A 24,509-nucleotide genomic window follows, 5' to 3' on the forward strand; every position below is an offset into this window, starting at 1 on the left:
TTGGGGAGAAAAATTCTTGTCCTTTTCGGGATCTTAGAAGTTCATTCAATTGAAACTATATTCCTTGATAGGACGAATCGTTGTCTGGACGATGAAAGTCTTCGTTCGAAAAAAGACACCCTATGTGTGCGCGGTGAGCTTTCTGAACGTCTGCAATTTCCGCGCCGTTATTCCGGCCTTCAACCTTCCTCCTTCGTAGCGAGTGAGTATTCGCTTTCATGCATCCTACCATAGTTATAATATCTATGATCATACGTTCCTTGCGCCAAGAACAGAACTGATTCTGTTGAGCTATAAGTCATCAAAGATATTTCCCACTTACTACATAGTCAACGCTTGTGGAAAAACTACCGACCGCAGATCATTCATATCGAATCCTGATCAAAAGTACTTCTCCACTTGAGAACTAATAGTTCGAACGAATCATTTCTTGGTGAACGAGATGAAACATAACTGTACGTCGGAAAGTTTATGCAAGAATCACGTTGGAATCAAACGACGGACGTTGTGTAGCAGTCGAGGGGCGAAGACCGTGTCACCTGAGTCTTATCACAGTGAAAAGCTGTGAGATGGGCCGTGTCAAAATCTATTTGTAGGTATAGGTTTCATGAAGATCGGTCTAAAGGCTACGCTGTTCTCGAGCAGAACTTTATGATAAGTGCGTCGTCCCATTTCAACTATATTTTGTGAGGAGAATAAAAACTCAAACTGAATAATACCTACAGCTGTGCTCGTATTCCAAATTTTTATATGGATCGATTTTTTCGAGATATTCAATCAAAAGTGTGAATCGACTGATTTTAAAGGAGGAAAGTCGCAAAAGTGAAGCACGATAAAAAAGTACAAGCTATCTACGCTTGCGATGTTTCAGGTAATTTATAGGTACCATGTTTTCATGTACACGCCGAGAAAGGGAGCTTACAGTCATTACGAACTGGTAATTAGTGCCTAATTGGATAACCCCTTGGCGCGAACCAAGCCAAAGAGAAACGAGATTTTGACGTAACTATATATATATATACAGCTCTGCACTATTTGACGAGTGGAGTTCGGGGTTGTGGCACAAACTACTCGAGGTAGATCTGCATCGAAGAAGTACTTCGAATCACGTATAACACTCAAAGATGACGGAAGAGCTTGAATATCGAAGCGTACGGGTTGAAGTACACGTTACGATATTCGGTACTCGAAGCTCCAAAATACGTAAGACATAATGATTCGTATACTAATATTATACGACAGGCTATTGGATCTTTTAATATAGATAATATCAACGTTTAGTGGCGAAGTCATTACCCTATTTCCAGCTACAATTGTATGCCAAGGCCAAAAGGTTATCATTTATATCCAAGAGCACGCTGCGGACTCGCTGTCATAAATTCTCTACAGAAATGAAAAACAGAAGTCATCGCAAAATGGCAGAAAGGCTGAACGAATCAAGTATATTATTTTTCACTCCTCCGATAAATCTGCAACAACTATACACCACGGCTTTATCGCACTAGATATCCTGAGTATCGGGAACAGCTTTCAACGTGTGTACATTTTAAAATGAAACACCCTGTACGTGTACGAAATGTAGGTAACTTATACACCATATACGGTGGTATAAACCCCTTGTCAGCTCGTCTGTAAAGCGCACCTTCAAAGGGAGTTTGCAATGAACTTTTGCGCGGCGGGGCCAAGATATTGCAACTCGATGCATCCGAGCGTGCCTCGTAGACGATTAAGTGGGCAAGATTTTTTCAGCGAGTACTTCTGAAACGGAGACGGAAAGAACTCCACGAGTTTACGCGAGGTGTGAATCCATTAATTCAGACTCCACGCGTTGAGGCACTCAAACTTTTCGTTTGTGTGCCATAATTGTGCCGCCACGAATGGCTTGGTCTTTTTACCTTGAGTAGCGGATAAGTCGATCGCCGATGCCGATGGGATGAAAAGAATTCCAGCCTTGGCGACGGCTAGCAACGTTGGCGTGGCTGACATGTGTGAAATTTTTGTGTTCGGGGTCCCCTTCTTTTGGAGACTGTAACTTCTGGCTCGTCTCCTGAATAAAGGGGAGTCTAGAAAGGAGTCGTCGTACTGAGGCATTTTTCAGAACAAACTTTCACTCACTATCTCGCAAAAAATTAAACTGACCGGTTCACCATTCGATCCATCGATAATTGTTAGGATCACCGAATTGATTTTTTATCACTGTCCACGTTCAACAAAATTCAGACTCCTTCGAATACAGATGCACAGGGTATTCGTCGTCGCACATTCCGCAACTTTGACACGAAACATTAAAAATCACAAAAACTGAACTTGACATTTCGAGACTGCGTTTCGACATATCTTCTATGTATGATTTTCGGGACCATATCCTGCGAATCGATCTAAAAAATTTGTGTAACGTTAAGGAAAACGCACATCAGTGATGTCACAGCATCGATGATCTTGCACCGGCACCACATCGGCTAGCTAGCAACAACCAAACTGCGAAACTGCATAACTATGTTCGAACGTAACGTATAATAATGCCAAAATTGTAAGACTTGAATGACATCACGGATAAATGGTTATCTGTGTTGTAAGTATGTATTTGTACGTACGTACATACGCTATTACGACGCTCAAGAATTTATAGAAGCGCAGACACCCGCGCCAAGGCTTCTCGCGCACACTCGGGACAGGAGAAAACACGCGGTTCATTTTTAGATTTTGAATAAATCGCGCGATGACGCCCAGTGAATTTTTATGGGCAGTGGTTTCAAACTGACATGTTATGCCACCGGCAAGTTCGCTGAAAGAAGATCTCGCTACTACAATTCTAGCCACAAATAGCACCTAGTAAAGTCATATCGTCTGATCATAACTGAATAAAAATAAAGATATTTTCGTTGATTATAAACACCGGCTATCTCTAAGAAAGTAATGGAAGAAATTCAATAAAAAAAAAGGATCGTATTGAAAGAAACTGCGATTTGACTCGCAAGAGAAATATTTTCGAGAATGTGTATGATAAATTTTTGAACACCACAGTGTTCGTTGCGAAGCCTACGATCCGCGGTCTTTTTATATACAGCGCAAGGTACGCTGGTCATAACGTATAGAGCGAATTCATCACGCTCGAAGAAGTCCCGATGACGGCAAAGATATCGAATAAGATAATAAAGGCGTACCGATGGCGCTACTTTGCCGATCAATGGGCGGTCCCCGTGCAAGTTAGTGAAGCGCGAGACGATTTCCTCTGCTCATCTCAGCCCCTGGTACATTATATCTGGGTGACCGTACACCCATAGCTGCTCGTTTGCACCGAGCAAGAAAAACAAACACAATTACTGCTGACTGCACCGTAGATATCACGGTACGGTGAACACCGGACAATGTCATAAGAGCGTCTCAACGTTACGACGAACGAACGCGCGGTACACGTCACACTTTGACGTTTAGAGTAAGTACGTGCGTACACCTAAATCCAATACCTTGTAACGTACCACGTGCCTCATATCGCGAGTATCTCTTTCTGTATTTGACCATTTTGAAACTAGTTCGCGGTTTCCGGTTAGCACTCGTAATATCTTTAGGTGTTCCTTACACCAGGGGATTGTCTGACGTTGGCTTGTTTGTTGTTTGTTCGTGGTCTGTAAGCAGGACGCACGAGTTGTAATCGAGACAAATCATATAAGAAATTACAGCGGGTACGCAGAGGTGTATGTCTTATACCGTTCGCCTGCGACGCCGCAGTCGTGAGGATAATAAAGCAGAAATTTGAACGAGGAGAAACTCTAAACCGAACATCGCGAAGGATCACCTAGTAGCGCATGTTGTGTTCTGGATATGAGATTCCGACTAGCCGAAATCCAGATCAATTTTCCCAGATCCGTGCACTTGCCGTACGAGTAGATACTTTCCACGCCTCTCAATCACCGAAAAACCGAGGGAATTCATACCGATTGATTCACCTTGACACAATCACTGCTACATTTCGCTTCGATTTCCATATGATGTTTATGCAACGCAGAAAGCTTGGATAGTGATCCATAATAATTGAAACATTTGACATGGATATGCGGCACTGACCCCGTGGTCTTTGACGCAGAAATGATCGCGATTCAACGAATCGCCGGTGCACTGCGAATTCGCAATTTACGTAATTTTAATACACTCGTATACACGTACGCACGTTACCTGTAGTTCACTTTTCACTAGTTATTTTCATCGAGAGAGGAAAATATCACAGATTTGCCACAAAAATCGTAGTGGTCCGAAATCGTTGAATACTTACGGTGAGATAATTGTCACTTCTGTAAATAAACAAACGTACGACATACGCACCTATACACACTCTTCGAAACTCGGTAAACTTTTGACCCAATTTTTTTTACTTCCGAGTGTAACGCGCGAGCCGCGCAAGCTTTCGAATGTATATTTTTGGATTTCTTTGAGTCGTAGTGCGACGTACGCCAGCACTACGTGCACCTATATCAGACGGGTTCGGTTATACCTCATGCGCTTTCTCATCATCAGCAAGGTTGTTTGCCAAAAATCGACGAAGAATCGACGACACTGCAGCCGGTCCGACCGCGTCAACCGACAACTGAACGATCAGTACGCGATCGGGCCTTAAGAAAAACTGCGTACCAGGCAGTTCGAGTTAGTTCAATAGCGCGCTTCGATCCGCGAGGTATAAAAACTGTACCATCTATTATTAGCCCGATGAATATCGTCCAAACAACGTATACAAGTAATAACTGGATGTTTCCGACGATCCGTAACAGTTGTTACCGTGTAGCCGGAGGTCCAAAAACGAGATAAAAATGGACCTGTGCCACAATTGCGTTGCTTCTTCCATTACCACGTCCATAGAATCTTTTTATTTAGGATCCTGCAGAACTGACCAAGTGGTCGACTATCATCGACGTGTCACGTAAGCGCAAATAAATCGGCTGCAAAAGGCGATTAGGATTTTTGAGGATTCGAACTAATCGAAACGATGCGGATTTATATAGCGAGAACGCGAACTGACGTTGGTCAGCTGATCGACTAACACCGGCGCGTTCGAGAGGTAAACTAGCAGCATCGCTAAGACCGGACGCGCGTCGTCGTCGTGATGGGCATCGGCGTCACTCCGGTGATATCTGCCTCTGGCCAAGCTTCTAGAATGTAGATCAACGGCCAGCCGGCTCGGGTTATTTTAATAAACCAGAGAGAGAGGGACCTCGGAACGATGCGGTCGAATCAGCGGATTGCAATGCTGACCCTTGACTTGCAATAGTTTTTTGAAAAATTTGTTCTTATACGCGGTGCCCGTGTGCAGCTATAGAAATCGCACCGTTCATTCATCGCCGCCCGTGCGGGTCTCGCGTCTCACCAACCACTTGTTATCCAATCCACGGTGCACGTCGAAAGGTCACTTATATGTGAACTTGGCACCCGAATTATGGGAATAAAATTCTTGTTGATAATTGGAATCGATTGTACTCCATTTGTACTTGTTTGTACCACTTTTTCTTCGTTTGTATCTCAAACTAAAAAAAAATGGATGCATTTTTAAAATTTTTGAGAATTCAACGTTGGGACTATCTTCAAAAACAACAACGTTGGGTTCACAAAAAATTAAAAATGGCCTTTATCTCCTAAGGGTTCAAGGTACAAACGATTCAAAATTTTCACACTTCGCGTACCGGTCATTTTTTTGCAGACGCGGCAACTTTTTGTGAATGTAATAATACAAACAAGTACAAATGGAGTATAATCGATTCAAATTTTGATAGAAAAATTATTCCCAAGTCGGGTTCCAAGTTGCCATAGGTCGGAACTCTTCGCTGGTTTGAACTTGATGTACCGTGTGTTTGAGCGTTCACATCACAGTGTGTCTGGTTGCCTGCCACCTTCCCTGTAGCGCCACGTTCATTGGCGGATCTTACATTGACTTACTGGTATAGCGTCAACCTGGCGCCCGATGGCAGGCAATCTGACATACTAAGGTGTCAACGCTAAGACACGCTGTATAGCACCTATAAACGTGTATCTGTATTTATGTACACAAACCGTGATCATGAGTGGAGCATGTAAACATTGCCCGATTTGTTTTAGGTTCGTGCAAAATATCTCTAGTCGAATTTACAGCAGCGCCACAGCAGAGGTGGGGGGATCGCATCGACCGGCCACGATCTGTTATGATCCACGGCGTGTTTACCGAAAATATTAGGATTATCTGTCGATAATATCGTAGAAAACACGACCGATGTTGTTATTTTGGTCAAAGGTATGATATGGTGAATTAAATAGGATAGGATGATCTCCGTCGATGACAGAGTAAACACTTGCTATTGATGCATTCGAAATGATTGTTGTAAGAAAAGGACAATGAACGAGACGCATTAAGGATAATAATTGCATGCTAGCTTCTAACTGCTAACTCCTTCAGACTGCTAACGCGTCTCGTTTATCGTTAAATCATCGTTGAATGGCTGTGTCAGTTTTGTGAGGTTAACATGTTGTGGATCATGACAGATCATGGCCGGTCAATGCGAGTCGAGCGGTGCCGGATCCCCCCACCTCTGCTGTGGCGCTGCTGTAAATTCGCCTAGGGATATTTTGCACGAACCTAAATCAAATCGCGCAATGTTTGCATGCTCCACTTATGACCACGGTTTGCGTACAATTGTCATCAAGGTATGAAAATAGAATTCCCCAATGATGAATAAAATAAATTATTGATAATTCATATCATCTAGCTCAAATAATATTGCCACCACGTGAGATTTAAATTTGAGAATCACCACGGATTGGCGGAATCCTGCAGCCCTGTAAGCAGGGGTCGTTGCAGTATGTAGATAAATTTGCGTAGGAGACAATCCTGAGTGTCCTTCCTTTATGCTATATAGAGTGGCTCCGAGTTAAAGTAGGTGTATGAAGTTCGGCAAGCGAGTGCAAAGTCACGTCGTTGTCGTGTATAAAGTATAATCCACACGTGCCAAGTGTTGCCTATTTTGCATATGGCCAACGAAGTTACGTCCGTAATATGATGAACGTCACAACTGCGCATATTCATGAATTCCGAAAATTTGCGACGGAAATCCATAGCCCGGTCATTTTAGGGGAAAAATAGGCGAAAGTTGGACCTGGTTCCGAGTCTTTTGAAAGCGGTTTGGAACGCAGAGATTCGAATTGCCGCCTCGCCGCAAGGGACAATGGTGCAGTGAAATGAACGACCGCTATGTCATGGCGTCCGTCATTCGTCCTTGTTTTTCAAGTGCAATTTTAATCGCTGCTCACACAGAGACCGAACAATTGAGATACAGACTATCGGGGACTTCTTACAATTAGTAGGAAAGTCAACTTTTTTAAGAATAACAAAAAAAATACCAAAAAAATTTCTCGATATTTGACGTCGTTCTTGCAGCATTCTTTGCTCTCCCCTCCGTTCTTTTGTACATTATCCCAAAGTTTTTCCATCAGCGTTAAATTTCTCAGCAGTTGCATTCACAGTCTGGTTGCCTTTCAAAAGATCTTGAACACAGAATGCCTCATGGTTTCCGCAGACACTTTTTCACTAGATTTGCCTTTCTGTTTGGGTAAAAATGGAATATTCTGCAAGAGATTCACGATCCCTCGAAAACAAGAGTGATTATAAAAATTGCGGTTAGAAGAAATTTATTAGCAACACACCGGAACTGCTTCACACCTCAGCAAGGAAAACTCTGGTGTCTGACGCTGTGACTGACTGAAAAATTGAAAAATAAAATCACAGCGTACTACCATGTAGATGGATCCATCAATATAAATATTAAATAAGATAAAATTCTTAATCTCATTTCCCTACATCTGTAGCAGTTGGACTGTTCAAACCCTAAAATTGTTTTTCACGGTTCTATTTGATAACCCTCGACAACGTTGACAATGGATATTGCGTGGCGCAGGGACTTCGTATACTACATTTCAATATCGTATTTTTACCGAGAATTTCGCGGCATTCTTTCCATCGAATGGCACGTTACTGGCCCGTCACTCCCTTTCTCCCATCACTTCATTTTTCCGTCTCTTTTGCTGCTTCTATCTTTCCTGCGCCCCTTTTTCCCGTATTGCCCCTGGTTCGTATACATATATACTTTATATTCCCTCGCACCATGTGCAAGACCTTTCGTTTCTACAGAAGTGGAGAGATGCAGGGGGCACCGAGGAATTCTATAGAATTATATTTCAATGATGAACTACCGAGAGATGAAGATGTAATGAGTTTGCTTTTCATAGATCTCTTGTCCTAACTCCGCCATATAGTATAAGTCCACATCGTATAAGCTGAATGTTGCCATTCCATTCGTGTCTCGTCCAATTTGTCCGACACGCGTAGAAACTCCGTCGAGCGTATACCTATGTACGATCGTATAGAAATATAATGAGTGGTGTGTGCACGGTTGGCCACTGAATTCCTCTTCAATAGTTCTAGATTTCCCGATAGGTCTTCGAAAGAGTTTTAATAAATCTGGGGGGTTCATCCACACCTAAAAATTTGACAACGGGGAACTGATTTTACAACCACAAAAACGATGAACGTTTTGAATAACTTTTGACAGAAGGCTCTGATGGAGAAATTTCAAGAGCATCCATTGGATTCCATTAGGGTAACGCATCATGCCATAGTAACGTTCTAGCACAATTTCAATCATTGAACCGCAACATAAAAAAACCAGACACCTGCATGAGCAGTTATATAGGTGGTTTATTATAATACATGCTATTAATAAATTCGTGCACCAACGCATTCCCTCCGAATTATAGGATTTTGATCGCATGGGATGAATTGAAATCTTCACCATGCATTTGGATGATTGAAATAATTGATATAACATTACCAACATTTCCAAGCATTTCAGTGTAACAATTGGTTCGATTCAGAGCGATTGGAGTGGCAATGCGTTTGACAGACTAATTCTCATACCCGCGGCACATAGCGAAATCTATAATATTTGCTTGGGATAATCCATAAGTATAATACGTTCACCGTATCTCATTGCCTCTGAATACTCATATGTACGCTATCCTATACTTTGTAGAGTAGATACATGGTCAACAAAACAAATAATTAACTGTCCTAGATAAATATGGACATCGAATACGTATTAGAAAAGGGATGATATCATTTTCCTTTCAGCAGGCGAACATTAAATTCAGTTCTATATGGCGCATTGATATTGTAAGTTAAGTATAATAATAATTAACTGAGAGGCCGAGCACAAAAGAGTCGACCCTCGCGCTATATGTTAGATATAATAGCGTGTGTATACACAACGCACGATACGCTAACGAATCAACTCGAATTGAGTACAATTCGCCGTTGACGATGATCATCGGATGGCTTTGGCTATCCAGTTAGCTGTTACGGTATTATTTTCTGCAGACAAAAACTTCCGTTGACGCGAAAATTCAAACTCGATTGTTCAGCATAAACCTTTCACGAGGCATTATAATTATGAGCGTAGGATTCCAACGTATCGAATTCATTTCGTCTTTTCGATCTCGGAATAGTTTGCCAAATTGGACTATATTCACCGTGGCAGCAGCTGACCCATAAACGCACACTGTAAGTATCAAGTATAAATGAACCCAATTTGATTCAATTGCGAAGGAATAATTAAACATGCATCCGCATCTCTCTCTAAAGTTACAACGCATAAGATGAGAAGAGACGAACGACAACCGGCTCAATGGACTTGGGAAATACAAGGTCACAAGGATTCGATTAGCGGTTAATTCGCCCTTGTAAACGCGCTGAATGATCCATGGTATCCATACGTAGACTATACCTACACACGTTCACAACTCATGATATATGGATGTCATATGTGAACCGCACGTGCCCAGCTGTGCACAATTAGCTGTAGTAATATAAAATACATCGATATCACTATACAACTATACAACTATGCTGTACTATTACTATTACTAGCGTACACGTTCGAACGGCTTTACTTAGGTGCCGGTCAGGATCTACAAGTTCGTCAACTCAAGCTGTTGTTAATGTCGCGTAATATTGTAAAGATATACCAAGTCCTGAAAATATTTTCGCACCGAGCCTTGTGAGTTCTGAGGGGACGTCGAAAGTGAGAAAAGATTATTTTCATTTGTGAGATAGAGAACGGGCCAACGGATGCCACACTTTTTACGAATTGCAAGTTTTCCAGTAGACTGAAAAATCCCAAGGCAGCCGGCCCAATCCATAAGCGACTAAACAGCTGCAAATCAGGCATCGAGTGTCCGACACGCGTACACGCTGGAGTTTCATATATATTATCATTATTAGCATCATTATTATTACTATAATCATTTTATTGTGATCGTTATCGTCGTTGTTAGTATTATCACAGTGTTGTCAGCAATGTTGTTCTCCTCGTAGTCGTCGTTGACGACAGACAGACATGCAGTGGAAGCTCTCAAACGCCGGACAAGAACAATCGGAGGAGGAGAGGATTAATTGATAGGGGGATTGAGGGTGAGGGGTAACATGAAGTTATGGGGTCATTTAATGAATTGAGAAGATGAAAAATAATATCATACAGTCATTCAACTCCGTGTTGGTAAAGAAAAGCGAAATAAATTCGAGCGAATTTCGCGTTATGTGTTACGTGTATACAAAAATACGCCTGTAGGTTGGTGCTGTGAAATGAGAAAGCACAAAAAACAATTTAAAAATTTTCTGAATGGCTCAAACCATAGCAAATTTTATGCTACGAAACATTCAGCCTGCGAATTATTATTAACTGCAACAAAGTCAATTAGACGATTTATTGAAAGGATCAAAAATATGACATAAGAAGTTGGGCAACAAATTTTTCACGCACATGTAGTCTGCAGATGCCAAAGGGATCATAAGAGAATAATTACGACTACGATTAGAATTACATAATAGCGTGAGATCGGTGCAGAATTTATGCGCTATGCAAGAAGCGCTGGTATTCGTATACAAGAGCATATTTCTTGTATATGTTGTCGAATGCATTGCTGAAAAAGATAACAAAGAATAATGTCGAGGGAGAATTAAAAATTGAGAAATAAAATGAAAAGAGAATAGAAGAAATAAGGAAAAATAGAAACGAATCGAATCGTTGGTAGAAAACCTGGAGAGAGACGCTCCTCCTTCCTTGTCCTGATCCTTTGCCATCTCCCTTGCTCTCTCTCATATGCTTTTGACGTTTTGCATCCGGTGTTTGGAGCAAAAAATAAAATGTAGTTATATCGTATTCGAAATCGCGGATGAGATAGGGGGTTCGATATCAGAGGTGATAGGTGTTCACAGATTTGAGTGACGATAACGCGCATCGGTGATATTAGAGGAAATATCGAAATGCCACTCAGGGAGCACCTTCACCTATGAAATTCGATATAACAAACACCCAGTGCAACTTACCTCCATACTTTTCCGACTTCGGTGTGGAGGCCATCGTCGTCTTCTTATTTCTTCCGGCGGACTATCTCACCATTTTCACAACAAGTCACCACCGTTGAAAACTACCTTCTAGTTATGATTCAAATATAATGTAAACTCGACATCGCACCACTACATTTTCGTTTGTCAACCATCTTCACGAGCGCGCGATCGCGACGACATCTGCGATTGTACCTGGCAACTTTACTCCATCTTCTTCGACCAATGGCGGGAAGGGAATAGGGAGGAGCAATCGACGAGGTAGGTGAAGTCGTCGAATCGCCGTACAGTCTACGCTGTTCCGTATCAGGTGATGTGCTTTGCTTCGGCGTTTTTTTGGGCTTTTCTTTTTATCATCGTCATTGTCGATCTACTTGCAATTTTTTGACGTAAATAATCGCTTCGGCGCTCGGAACATGCTCGAATCAAGCAACGATTCCAACAAGGTGTGTATTAGCAATGTCAAAGACCGCTACGTGACCGAATACCCGTGTCAACGAGCTAAGCGACAACCCTCTGCATTGGCGCTAGCAGCAGCAGCCATCCACCTAGTGCGCTACTGCGCTGATACAGTCGACGCCTAAGCCCAAAATCCTATCGACGAATACTACCAACCGACGAACTTCTCAACTGTCAAAAGGTGCCGCTCTTGCTGCTGCCATACATTCGCTGAAAAAAATACTCACTACAGGTGTTGCGAAACATTAAAGTCAAAGAGAACATCCAGGTGAGAGCAATCAAAAAAGAAGAGATGGGAAATTCGGCGCTAAAACAGCAGTACGATACTGCAAGTAAGACGGGAGTTTTAAATTTGTCGAGTAAAAAATTAGACGAGTTTCCGCAGGGATTAAAAGCGCTGCATTCCGCGCTGAGGATATTGGACCTGTCGGTTAATAAATTCGGTAAATTACCAAATGAAATCGGGGAGTTTGTTGCTCTGAAAAATTTAAACGTCAGTCACAACAAACTTTCCACCCTACCAGACGTCCTCGGTGAACTTCGGAAACTAGAAAACTTGAACGCAAGTTGCAATCAGCTTCGCTCACTTCCGATGTCCATGTCAAAGTTGACGCTGTTGAAACAAGTCAATCTTTCGGACAATCAGATAGCAGAATTCCCTGCAATGTTGAGCGATCTGAAACACCTTGATCTTCTAGATCTATCAAAAAATAAGTTAAGTCTGATACCGGACGAATCTTCCGGCCTTCATGTGATCGAATTGAACCTGAACCAGAATCAGATATCCTCGATTTCCGAAAAGCTCGCCGATTGTCCGCGTCTCAAGACCTTGCGCCTAGAAGAAAACTGCCTTCAATTAAACTCGATTCCCGCGCGAATTTTAAAGGACTCCAAAGTTTCGACGCTCGGACTTGAGGGAAATTTATTCGCTATGAAAGAATTTGCCTCTCTTGAATTCTATGACCAGTATATGGAAAGGTATACCGCTGTCAAAAAGAAAATGTTCTAAAAACAGATGTGTAGATTAATTTGTCAAGGTGCATGATAGCGAAGGTTGGAGAAAAGAAATCGGGGATCTTTTTCGTTAATCCGAGGACCGAAACTCGACGAGGAACATCCGTCACACACATGACGGGTGGGTTTCCGAGATCCTCGGAATAACAAAAAAGATCCAAATGATAATCTGTTGTGAGTCGGCGTTCACTTTGAACGTTATCGGCCAGCAAGAATAACTTCGCCACTGAATGTATCATTTTTGTAAATTTTTACTCACATTTATAACTACATGTACTGCAAAATGCCTTAATGTGATTTTATCATTATTAACAAAAGCATTGACTGAAGATACTTATTTTCGTTAACGAAAAGAGTGTCATAACATCAATTTGTCAAGTACGATACGTAATTTTCATAGCACAATCCTGAAATGACCAAAAATATTTATTACAGCAATTTGTAAAGTTGATATTGGGTACACGCATAGATCAATCGAGCTGTGTACTTATGTTATATGTGAGTTGAATGCAAATTCGTCGTGAAGACTTTATGATTAACTTCTGTTGTGTTTCACTCTGCGAGTAATAAAATCTTACAATTAGAATAAGCACGCACTTATCACTCGTATATGAAATATAATATATATGATTCGAGTCCTAGAGTAAATTTTCAATAAAATGCAATATTTATTTTACTACTATTATCTACTTAGTGATCTGCCTTAGCGTCTGTTCCCCTCTCTCCCATCCTTTGGTCTCAACAAAGTATTACGTACGTAATAATTTTGAGTATTACATACTTCAATGGTATTCGAATATAATACCATCAGCAAACAAATTTCTCACGACATTTCTAGGTTTAATTATCCTATAAATCCTCAATAAAATAATTATTCGATCCTTATCGATACTCGTAGCAATGTTCAATCAACGTTCTCAGTGCTTTCGTCCCATTGACGGACGGATAAAGTTCAATTTGTGTCAATTTTCGCGAATAGATTGGGTCGGGTCATACATTTTTCAAATAATGCAATACTAATTGAACAATTTTTCTCTTCCTTCAGATGAGTATAAGGATCATACACATGTATCGCGTAGCTTTTGATAATTTTATTGTCGAATCTGGAATCTGCAGGGTACATTTTACGATTTCTATGGATTAGACATGCACTGTTTTGATGTAGTTACTCCTCTATCACGTAATAACGACTTTTGCCGTGGTTATCAGTTCGTAGTTGATAACTCACTGTCCCAGATCATCGACAAGAGATACATGATTGTTCGCCAGTGTTTAATGTTTCGATAGGGCCAATAATGCCAATACTCACCATCTCGTTCCATTCAGGTCCGCTGGTATCGCCATCGAGACAGCGTAGCGCCACAAAATGGCCATTTTTGTGTTTATCTTTCTAAAATTGATGTTAATAAATTCTGTGTCTCATCTGGGATTTCCTACGTATTTGTCGGGATGATAGAGAGTTTGGGATAGAATCAGGTAAGTGGGATGAAAACTGAGAGGTGAAGAATTACCGGCTTCTAGTATTTCTCAATTCTGATGTATGTATACATAGAAAAGTAGTATTGTTTAGAGGTCAGAATTGTTTGATGATGATGTGAAGCAGGTTCGAACCGTGCCTAATTTACGGTACCATTCCGGTGTTTAAAGGACCTTTTAAAAGGTAAACAAAGTGAATAGCTGCACTATGTTATGGCATTGAGTGTACTATAGGACGGAAGTCGGGCTAGATTCACATTTGACGCTCTACGTCGATAATGAACCAAGGCGAATCTCGTCTTATGATAGTTTCTGAAAAGCTAATTCTTCTTTTTAGCTTAGGTATACGATAAGTGGTATTTAATTTGTTGCGATAAAATCATTGTTTATATTAAATAATTCAGTCGCTGTACTAACTAGCGAGGTATCCAGCAAGTGTTTCCCCAAACATGGCGGACGGGATGTATTCGAATTTATTACATATAGAATGATATTAGACCGGACTTTCGGTTCAAATGAATAGCAATAAGTGCGCGAGGTAACTAGAAACCTACTTGATGGATGTACGGAATAATTATTACTGCGATAGGTGATCAGAGTCTGTGGTATAGTGCGTAAATAGGCAATGAAATAGCTTTTGCCGCGCGCAGTGTGTCGGGCAACCGTGGCGGGGCCCCCATGGTTGTAAATGGCTGACGAGCTGGAAAATGAAGAATAACAATCGCGTGTGATATTACCGCCTCGACGCTAAGGTACGCTTTCACCAATCTAATCGCGGTTAAGGTGAACGTTTCGATTTTATGTCAGAACTACCTGAGCCAAGTTGGATACCTTGGTTCGCCTATTTTCAAGGCAGCCCTGTCTTCTTCTTGTTACATGATTGATTGGGTGTGGGGGATGCACACGGCATAATATGTCTGGTCACCCCCCATGGACGTCTTGATCCAAATCTATATTTTTTCACCCTGTCGCGATTCTGAATTCCAATGATCAAACGCTCCGGACCTCGAGTCCCAGGTCACAAATCTTTGCGTAGACCAATTGGCTCGAGTCCAGGTGCCAAATCGTTTTTAATTATGTGCTTGTGGTAGGTTCGGCCAGCTACTGTCTACTGGAAACTTTATTCTCCTTGATTGTATCATGTTGTACAGAATTATGATCCTACCAAGATATCCTTTGTTGCAATCCTCTATCTATCTTTTGTGTAAGGTGCACTTAGCCCATTGATTCCTGTGCATTCCATCACTTAGCTTTCTTGGCGAACAGCTAGTCTTTTACTTCTGTTCCTTTTTACGACTTTTTTGTCTCTGTTTGGAATGTTAAATCTTTTATCTGGGACATTTTAATAAAGCTACATTCAATATATGGGCTAAAGAGATGATTGGTTGATACCAACTCTGATTTCAGGGTAATGAAAAACTTGTAAATGCTGCTCAAATTTCGACGTCATATGATAACTGCATATGATATATCACTCCCATGATTGTATATGAATTGATAATTGCCATTTATTTCTTTTTTATTTTATGTTATCAAACTTGGTTTTGATTGTAGTCATTCTAATTTTGAGTAGCATACTTTCCATATTTTAAAGAATCTACAAAGTATCCAGCAAATAAAAATTTTTAGTCTCAAATTTGACAAATGCATCACTGGTTTCATATTTCATTAAACCACAGGAGTAAGATTAACCAATCCAAGTATATGTGGCCTGTATATTCTTCAAGTAAGAAATAGTTTTTACCTAAATTGCAATATTGTAATATTTTCATCAATTTATTCAATTTCTAAAATTACTAGTCTATTGGCAGAGTTGTTCTGTTATCAAAAACCTAATATATACTCTAAATATCACACAAAATGGACTCTTCAGTCCTGATTGTTTGTAGAAACTGAAAAGTAAGGCACATCCAACTTATACTTTTTAAACAAACACATGTTTTTTACAGGAAAAAAGTTCTATCTGCTGTTAGATATTATGTTTCATTGGTATGGATGCTTCTATCATTTACATACTTTACAAATGATCAAACTATTTCACATGCATAGCTGCCGGGTAGAAAATGTCGGAGCCAGAGGAGAGTCCGGCTGCGCCGGATAGCACGACTAAAGAGCAGCGTCTCGGTTTCTCCCATGGCGAAGACGTTCTTCTCCAGCACAAGGATGGCAAATATTATCTTGGTACTGTAGTGGAGGTGAGTCGACAACCAACTCAGATCATTTCAGTTTGGATGAAGGGAAATTATAAATCCTCCCATTACTACCTGGATGTCAAGCTGTTATGGCTTGCTCCTCTTTATTGGGAAATCAATCTAATCAATGAGTAGACATCTACCATTGATGAAAAATTGAATGTAAGAGAAGCTCTTACTTCATCATTCACACTTTGTACACTTTGACAATTATAGGTGGATTTAGTAAGGGAAAGATGTCTCGTCAAATTTTTAGACAACACATCATCCTGGTCATCGGTCAAAGAACTGGCAAAACTGGCAATGCCCGAATCAGACGTTATGTGCGTTTTGTGTAAAAAGTCACAACCTAAGACCGATAATGATATTATTGTATGTGATAAATGTGGCCGTGGTTATCACCAGCTTTGTCATCAAGTATGTACCATTGTTAAGCAACATGTCTTATTTGATATTTGAAATTATTTATGAATTTCTGTTACATGAATCTTATAAATAATTCTAAGAGCTATGAATTACTCGCAAAAAAGTCATAAACAATTTGTCAAAGTACATATGAAAATCATCAGTCAACACAACATTAAAAATTCTTCCCATAAGAAGAAAGGCTCGAAATAAAGCAATCATTGGTTTCACCTAAATCTATGTTTTGCTTATATTTGTAGTATTTATGGCTCTATAAACTAATTCCAGCCCCAAATCACAAAAGAAGAAACATTGCCTGAGGCACATTGGATGTGCAAGAGATGTATAGATAGCCAACCGAGGAGCCGGGAGCCACCAGAACCCAAAAACTCTATGGTGAAAGCAAACATTAGAAAAGTTTGTAGCGGCAGAGACCAGCCCCAGCCTCCGCCTGATGATATGACGAAATTACCTTATGATGTGAGTGAACTCCATGTTTTTAAAAAATTATTTATTGAGCTGGAAGGCTGTGCGTGAATTCAATCTTGTTTGTTATACCCTTCTATTTACAGCCTGAAATGCTCAGCTGGGATGCACATCACAGGGTGAATGCAGAGCAGATTTATTGTTATTGCGGTCTGAATGGTGAATGGTATACACAAATGTTGCAATGTGCAAGGTGCAAGCAATGGTTTCATGAGAAATGCGTCAGCTGCTTGACTTGTCCTCTATATAGCGGAGATAGGTGAGTCTTTTCAATTTTTAAACTCGTACTTTCATTTACTGTAATAACTAGTGTTTGGGATAATTCAGATTTTTAAAATCACCTAGATAGTAAGTTCAATGGCCCTGAAATTAGGAAGATTTGTAGCTTACATTTTGTGAGATGTGTCAATGGTAGAGTAACCAAACAAAGTGGTATACATATTATGGCTTCATCTTGTTTTTGTTGTATCAAGATTTTAAACAAATCTAGTTATATCCTGTAGCTCTTTATTCGATTAATGTTGTACAGGATAGGTCTCTTAGATCATTCAAAAAAGACCTACAAATTATTTTGTTATTCCTCGATCGAAGCTTAACATTAAAATCAATGTACGGATTTTAGAGTATTATTTAGAAACTCATCATTCTACAATTTCGTGACTGAGACCAAAATTTCATACAAGACACTATGAGTTCGTCTTTTGAGTACGCTAGTATACCAACTCGTAGGGGTTTGAAAATTTCATGCCATTATGGTGCTAAAAAAACAGTTGTTTACGAAATACTAACAGCGACCATGTAGAAACCAAAAATATAGACAAGTTCTGGAATATTCAATTCTAGGCTCAAGCGATTTGGTGGGGTCTGAAAAATAAGAGAATGAGGTTTTGTCAAAAATATTTATTAAATGTAATACTAAAATTATGTCTGGAATCTTGGTAAACACTTCCTGTTGTAAATCGAACGGTTGAATCAATTTACCTTGCATGAACACAAAAAAAAATCATTGCTAACATGTAGCTTAGAAAATAAAAGTACGTTCTCAACGACACATAGTAAAATGAGTTCAATTTGTAAAAATATTACAGCAGCACTGCTCACTTGCTCGTAGGTTCTATGTGTTCGTTTGTTCGATGTGCAATTACGGCAAGGAATTTGTCCGTCGCCTGGAGTTGAAGTGGGTGGATTTGGTACACCTCATGCTGTACAATCTGACAGTTTACAATGCCAAGAAATACTATGACTTGGATACTATTATTGTACCCTATGCGAATGAGAATTGGAATGCTTTGCAACTTCCACCTAGGGTAAGTTGTAATCTTAATCCAGAAAAAGACCTCGTATTGACAATTTTATTGAAGAAAATTGTCACCTAAAAGCAATGAGCAAAATTAAAGAATCTAAAATCTCTAATTATCAAAAGTATTTTTTTGTTATCAGATTGATTTCATATGAGAATCTTGGCGATCTTAATATTTTGTTTTTTAATGATCCCCCAGTTATTTATTATGTATTCAGCAATCATGTTATCCTGCTTGTTGAGCTCTCTTAGATCAAGGCATACGTCTGCTTTATCTGTAGTCATGCATCGCATTTTTGTTGGGTTTTCAGATACGAGATGTCAGTGCACAAGTACGCAGAGACTCTATCCTTGCGATATTAACAAATAATAGAAACAGGTTCAAGTGTGGTAGAGAGATAAAAAAGCGTACAACTATTTGGGGGTTGCGTGTCAGGTTGCCACCGCCTTGTCCGGTAGTAAATCTTCCCGCAACTGGCAACATAGATGACTCTGTGCTGCGCAGGTGTTGGGGGGCTAATAAAAGGCTACAATACCTTCCGCCACCTACTAAGTGAGTTCAACGCACTTTACCTTTGTGCGTTTTGTGGCACCTAGTCAAACCGATAAGAATATCTATCAATTAACAAATGACGATTGGCGAAATTCTCTTTCTAAAACTAACGCGACTACATTCTGCAAGTTGTCATTAATCGACATTTGGTTAAATAAAGTGTACTATCATAATATAAGTATTCTGCAACCTGAAGTCATAATATTAATTACCATTACCTTAGTTACTTCGAAAAGTGTGAAAAGTCTTTTTCCCCATTAAAATTGGCAATTTGTTAATGTCATACATGTTTCTTTGTTTTTCAAAGTGCCGACTGTCCTCTCCCTGCTGCAAAGTCTCAAGGTGTTAAGGATGCCAGGTATAAGAAAGCTAGGAAACTGCTCAAGAATGCTATTGCAAAGGTGAGTAGTAAATGTCGTACAACAGCTACCATAAGTTCATGCTCTGGCTTGGAGTTACCCTCTAGTGTAATAGACTTGGGTTGCAGTACGCCATGACTTTCTAGTCTTGACCCCATGCGTTTGCTTTTTGCTCAGAGCAAATCTCGGAGTCCGGAAGCTTCAGAGCTGCCACCAACTCCTCCGACTTCGGTATCGGGGCCACCCACTCCACCTGCAACAACTTCAGGGATGTCTGAACTTTCTGTTCCAAGCTCATTGGACTTGATGAACACTCTGCCGCTGTCGACACCTGTAGACACAAGCGGTGATGAGACCAGCTCCAGAGGTACCCTTGACTCCTTTATTCCACCACCAAAAGACTTTGAAGGAAAAAATAACCCGTTTAGAAATCTTAATGACTTGCTGGGCACACCTTGTGGCATTGGCCAAGGTAGTTCCAGTACTCCTTTATCGAATAATAACTGCCCAATCACGCTTCCCCTGCCACTCACCCCTGTCATACCACAACCACCGATTGTCCGACCTGCGAAACGACAGTTATCGGAAAAAGACATTATCATAGATAGAAATGGTCAAGTTAAAAGAAGAAGACAGCATAGGAGAGGACGTCCACCACATCAGCCACAATTTCAACCAACAGCCATAAAAACAGCGGCTATACTTCCCGCCCGCAACAACGAAGTTAAAAGCGAGTTTGTTCGTAATCTGCGCAGCTCTTTCAACAACTCGTCAAGTAGTAGTAATAGCCAAATTGGTAACTGTGTAGACTATGCCCTCAACGGAAGGAGGTTGAGGCAGCGGCAAAGTAACGAGAAATTGCCGCCTCCGGACCCTCAGCCTCAAAAAAAGGGTAGCGTACCTTCGTCCCCAAAGTGTTCACCAGTTAAACAAAATGCCCCTGACATATCTATGGATGATCTCAAATCGTCGGTTAATATTTATTTCGGTGCTGCGAACAGGATAGCAGCAGGAGAAAAGTTTTTCATTAGGGCTAAGAGAATTGGTTCCAACGGCCAGACGCAGTATCTAATTGAATGGGAAGGTCCCACCACCTAACGATAGAAAATCACTTTCCAATTCAGACAAATATTTTATTGTAATCTAATAAAGTGAAATGTTCAGTGTTTAATGGAAGATATACAATAGCTGTCGATCTTTGGGGTTCGATCATGGCGATAAATGAGTTCAGACTACATTCACTGACGTTTTCTAGGTACCTTCAACTGTGAACCATGTTAGTTGGTGTATGTTGCGTAACTGTTTTTGTAAACCAGACTCTTATGGCTGCATTGTCTTAAGTACAGGTTCAAATTTAAATCATCCTTCGTCCACGCGAGCTAAACTTGATTTTTAACACAGCAAATTTCAGCTTCACGGTTCATCGCTGGCTGATGAACTGCCCGAATTTTAATGTATTCTATTTTTTAAATTTGCAAAACTTGATTTTAATCGCGGCTGGAGATCGTACTTTAGTTTTGTCCCCTTGTGAAATTTTGATTTCTACAATTTTGTTTCCTCTGCAAATGGAAGCAAAAGCACTGTAATCATATGATACGCAATTTGTAATTAATTCTATGAAATCTATTATGTTGATTGTCAGCCCACGTATGTTAATGTCCCGGTTTTATAGTTCATCTGAAGGAGTAACACCCTTCATCGGTCAATAGTGGCAACTTGACTTATTTTCAACTTATATATGCCTGCCAAGTAAAATTATTGACCATCCAAATTAATGTCTATTATCAAAATCAATCTTCAGTAGAACCGATTTTATAACAACAGAATTACAAAAACACTTAAGCATCTTTCTTATCCATTGTAAATAGTGTAGCATAGTAGTCTAAACAAATGTCGGTAAATGTGGTCTAAGCAACACTTAATAGGGATTGTAACGAAAGTTCCATATCAATGAAGACGAACAAGTATAAAATTCGTGAATAACACGACACGAACAAAACGATACATAAAAGTACATACACGTTTCACGCTATACGATTACGTCCAGATATGTACAGGGGTGGAATTACGAAGTTGAAACTTTCGTCATTCTAATGATAGTTGAATTTTGACATGACTTGTTTCCCACCTCTACTCTCCAGACTAAGGCGCATATAATTCCAGAGTATAATTCTCCATTTCCACAAACCGTCTTATCGGTCGGTTATTAGAGAACTCTGGCCTTTATGTACATCTGGACAAATCAATTGCACTGACATACTAGCCAGAGTTAGTAGTTAGAGCTAAAAAATAATACAAAGTAGACCTGCCCGACAGAGTTATTTTTCAATACAAACGTAGATTTAGCCTTTGATTTCCACATATTCATCTTCTTGGATTATTCAACGAGAAGATCCATACAGGTGGTCTAATCATCGTACGTGAGTTCAGATTTCGTCCAGATGAAACTTCCTCGTTCCATGTTTCCGCTTCAATCGCATAATATTTACTCCTTGTTACATTAACAGCACCGTGTGCGTAAATGTCGTACAGTAATTGTAAACCTCAATTTGATCCCGTTATTGCTCTGAAAATCAAAAGTTAATCCGAGTAGATGAATATGTAGGTTTAACATTGCTCACTATCACACAAGACTAAAGATATACTATCTACCTGTCCGATATATTAGAACCAAAATATCAATCTTAATTCTATCACAATTTTTCACCTAACTGAGCCAACTGTGCAGGCATTGACTGTAGCTTCAGATAGAAACCAATACGTGCTACAGCTCAAACAACAAGTTTCAGATGAAAGCTACGCTTTGTATTCATTATTTCAAATCAAACCACTACATGCTTATAGGGCCAGTCCACGTCGTCAAATGATGCTGTTTCCTCTCTGTCGCACGCCAAAAACATCAATTCTGTATGTAATTAAAAAGAGCGTTTACAGTTAGCGATTCTGTTACCATACATATTCGTGTTCTTCAACATTCAAATAATTTTGTTTCTTGTTACGTGGTTGTTCAATTCGCGTTTATTTTAGGAAATGCTGTATAATTAATGCAGTAAAACAAAGTCTGTGCTGTGTCCATAGGGATGGAAATTTGGTCTGATATATTTCTTAGTCGGTTAAAAAGACTATAGCGAACAGAGGAAATTTTTTATTATAATTTGAATACGAAAAATCTTCTTATGAGTGTTGATAGATACAAAATATATTCTCTGGTGCGCGTCAAGTCGGTAAATTGTTCTCATATCGAGAACAGGACGATTTTCTTTGTGGAACAAGTTGCACAGTATTCTCAGTTGGGTTATATTAATTTTGAAGCATTTAAATTAGGAGAAAGTAAAAATGATACATTAAATAATGTAATAGGGAATTCTACGCGGTACTTCAAACGATAGGAGCTTATTAGAAAATTTAAATGAGTTTAGCTTTTGTTGTCTCAAAACTGTTGTCGTGTAACGTTATGAAGATATATTTCCCATTAATTTCTATGACATTGTGAATGGCACAGTATAATAAACCATAAACGATTACGTATTACGATTGAAAGTGATACTTGTACAGATAGTTTGTTTATACTAAACTATCGTGAGTATTCTCCAGCTCCAATTATTTAAATCTCTGTGTATTATAATTGTGCGTTTTAATTTCAATATAATTAGTACGAACGTACAGTATTGCAGTACAAAAATGACGAGGTTTTTAAATTTCCATGCATTATGCAGGAATTAGTTTCTTTAGCGTTGCCATACATTCGTTGTTTAAGTCCGTTGGTTTTTGGTTTATACTCTGCTGTATCAGAACAATTTTCAAATGTAGCCTATCTCGGATTTGACAAGACGAAAGAGGAAATTATTATAACTGGTTGATCAGAAAAAACATGTAATATCGTTGGCAACGCTGTACTCTTTATTCTAATCTGTTGATCCAGTACTGCACTGTATAGCCTATATAGGCCATATTGTTTTTTCTTTAGGGAAATGTAGGTAATATTGGACGGAAACAGGAAACGTACACTGCCAAACTTCTAATTTATATTTAAAGAGAATGTTAGATATTGATTATTGCTTTACTATAATAATTATGATAACAATAATAATATCGATAATATTATCAATAATGATGATAATTTTTTTTTTCTAAATGTAATAAATCTTCGGTTTAGTTTTTTCTTTAATTAAAGTTAAATGTGATATATCCATTAGAATTAATAACGTGATGTATCACAACCAGAGCAAGTAGTTTGAAAAAGAGGTTCGTCGTTTGAAGAAAAAAAGACTTTATTTAAATTAATTGATGTCTGAAATATGTATGAGTCTATAAGATAATTTTTGTATGGTGTCAACGAAGAAACCGGTATATTTTACCATTGATGGTATTCATATACCTCATTCTGTAAGAATAAAAAGAAAAAAAAGTATAGAAACAATGTCATTCCTGATAAGGTTTTACATTTCTTTCAGATTCCAATTTAATTTTAAACGCTGTTAAGAACTTGTCGCCATCTGTACTATCTTCTGTGTAAATGCCAATCTATTTTTCTCGCAGTGTATGATTGCATCGCTAATTATGATATTATAGGTACTGCCTAGTTTTGAAGAATCGGAAAATCAGGCTGCGCTTTTTCAAACCTTTTATTAAACTATGACTGGCTCCGGAAACATTGTTTTTCAATTCAGCAACTTATTTGGACCGACTACCAACAACGGTTGGAAAAAGTCCTATTGATACAGTAAAAAAAATAGACGTGATTAAATACGTAATGCACTAATAAATTCGAGAATCACGGAAGTAATCGGAAGAAACTTCGAATACAGGTGAAAAATTATGTTAAGCTTCTCTTTTTCTCTGGAAATTAAAA

General features: G+C 39.4%; 3 protein-coding genes across 11 annotated transcripts in view; 2 read left to right on the top strand and 1 right to left on the bottom strand.

The window, feature by feature from the left end:
- The window catches only part of LOC105683830 (guanine nucleotide-releasing factor 2), a 54,498-nt gene extending 42,828 nt beyond the window's left edge, over positions 1-11,670 (bottom strand). For 5 of the 7 annotated variants that reach the window (XM_048650446.1, XM_048650445.1, XM_048650443.1 and 2 more), the window contains exon 1: positions 1,896-4,749. In XM_048650446.1, the coding sequence (XP_048506403.1) occupies positions 1,896-2,091 (196 nt within the window). In that variant the 5' untranslated portion in view covers positions 2,092-4,749. Of the gene's footprint in view, positions 1-1,895; positions 4,750-11,395 lie in introns of those variants that run through there. The other 2 variants (XM_048650442.1, XM_048650447.1) reach the window with 2 other exon arrangements.
- Positions 11,671-11,719: 49 nt separating this feature from the next.
- On the top strand, positions 11,720-13,568 carry LOC105683105 (leucine-rich repeat-containing protein 57-like). The gene is made up of 2 exons (XM_048650457.1): positions 11,720-11,859; positions 11,948-13,568. The coding sequence occupies exon 2, from the start codon at positions 12,165-12,167 to the stop codon at positions 12,879-12,881; it is 717 nt and encodes a 238-aa protein (XP_048506414.1). The 5' UTR covers positions 11,720-11,859; positions 11,948-12,164; the 3' UTR covers positions 12,882-13,568.
- Positions 13,569-14,222: 654 nt separating this feature from the next.
- LOC105684844 (metal-response element-binding transcription factor 2) lies at positions 14,223-24,082 on the top strand. 3 transcript variants are annotated; one of them, XM_012398527.3, is made up of 9 exons: positions 14,223-14,362; positions 16,412-16,557; positions 16,771-16,971; positions 17,248-17,439; positions 17,532-17,704; positions 18,557-18,752; positions 19,057-19,298; positions 19,606-19,699; positions 19,835-24,082. In XM_012398527.3, the coding sequence occupies exons 2-9, from the start codon at positions 16,426-16,428 to the stop codon at positions 20,753-20,755; spliced, it is 2,151 nt and encodes a 716-aa protein (XP_012253950.1). In that variant the 5' UTR covers positions 14,223-14,362; positions 16,412-16,425; the 3' UTR covers positions 20,756-24,082. The 3 variants fall into 3 exon arrangements, with proteins under 3 accessions (XP_012253950.1, XP_020706963.1, XP_012253942.1); XM_012398519.3 differs by lacking the exon at positions 14,223-14,362 and adding an exon at positions 14,819-15,114; XM_020851304.2 differs by lacking the exons at positions 14,223-14,362; positions 18,557-18,752; positions 19,057-19,298 and adding an exon at positions 14,818-15,114.
- Positions 24,083-24,509: the final 427 nt, after the last annotated feature.

This window comes from Athalia rosae, chromosome 2 (genome assembly GCF_917208135.1).
Source record: "Athalia rosae chromosome 2, iyAthRosa1.1, whole genome shotgun sequence".
Classification (NCBI taxonomy): domain Eukaryota; kingdom Metazoa; phylum Arthropoda; class Insecta; order Hymenoptera; family Athaliidae; genus Athalia; species Athalia rosae.

Bases quoted from the DNA above. Each gene is read 5' to 3' on its own strand.
- LOC105683105 (XM_048650457.1), top strand. From the start codon at position 12,165: ATGGGAAATTCGGCGCTAAAACAGCAGTACGATACTGCAAGTAAGACG.
- LOC105684844 (XM_012398527.3), top strand. From the start codon at position 16,426: ATGTCGGAGCCAGAGGAGAGTCCGGCTGCGCCGGATAGCACGACTAAA. The intron at 16,972-17,247 runs GTATGTACCATT...AACTAATTCCAG, and splicing joins ATCACCAGCTTTGTCATCAA to CCCCAAATCACAAAAGAAGA. The intron at 18,753-19,056 runs GTAAGTTGTAAT...TTGGGTTTTCAG, and splicing joins CTTTGCAACTTCCACCTAGG to ATACGAGATGTCAGTGCACA.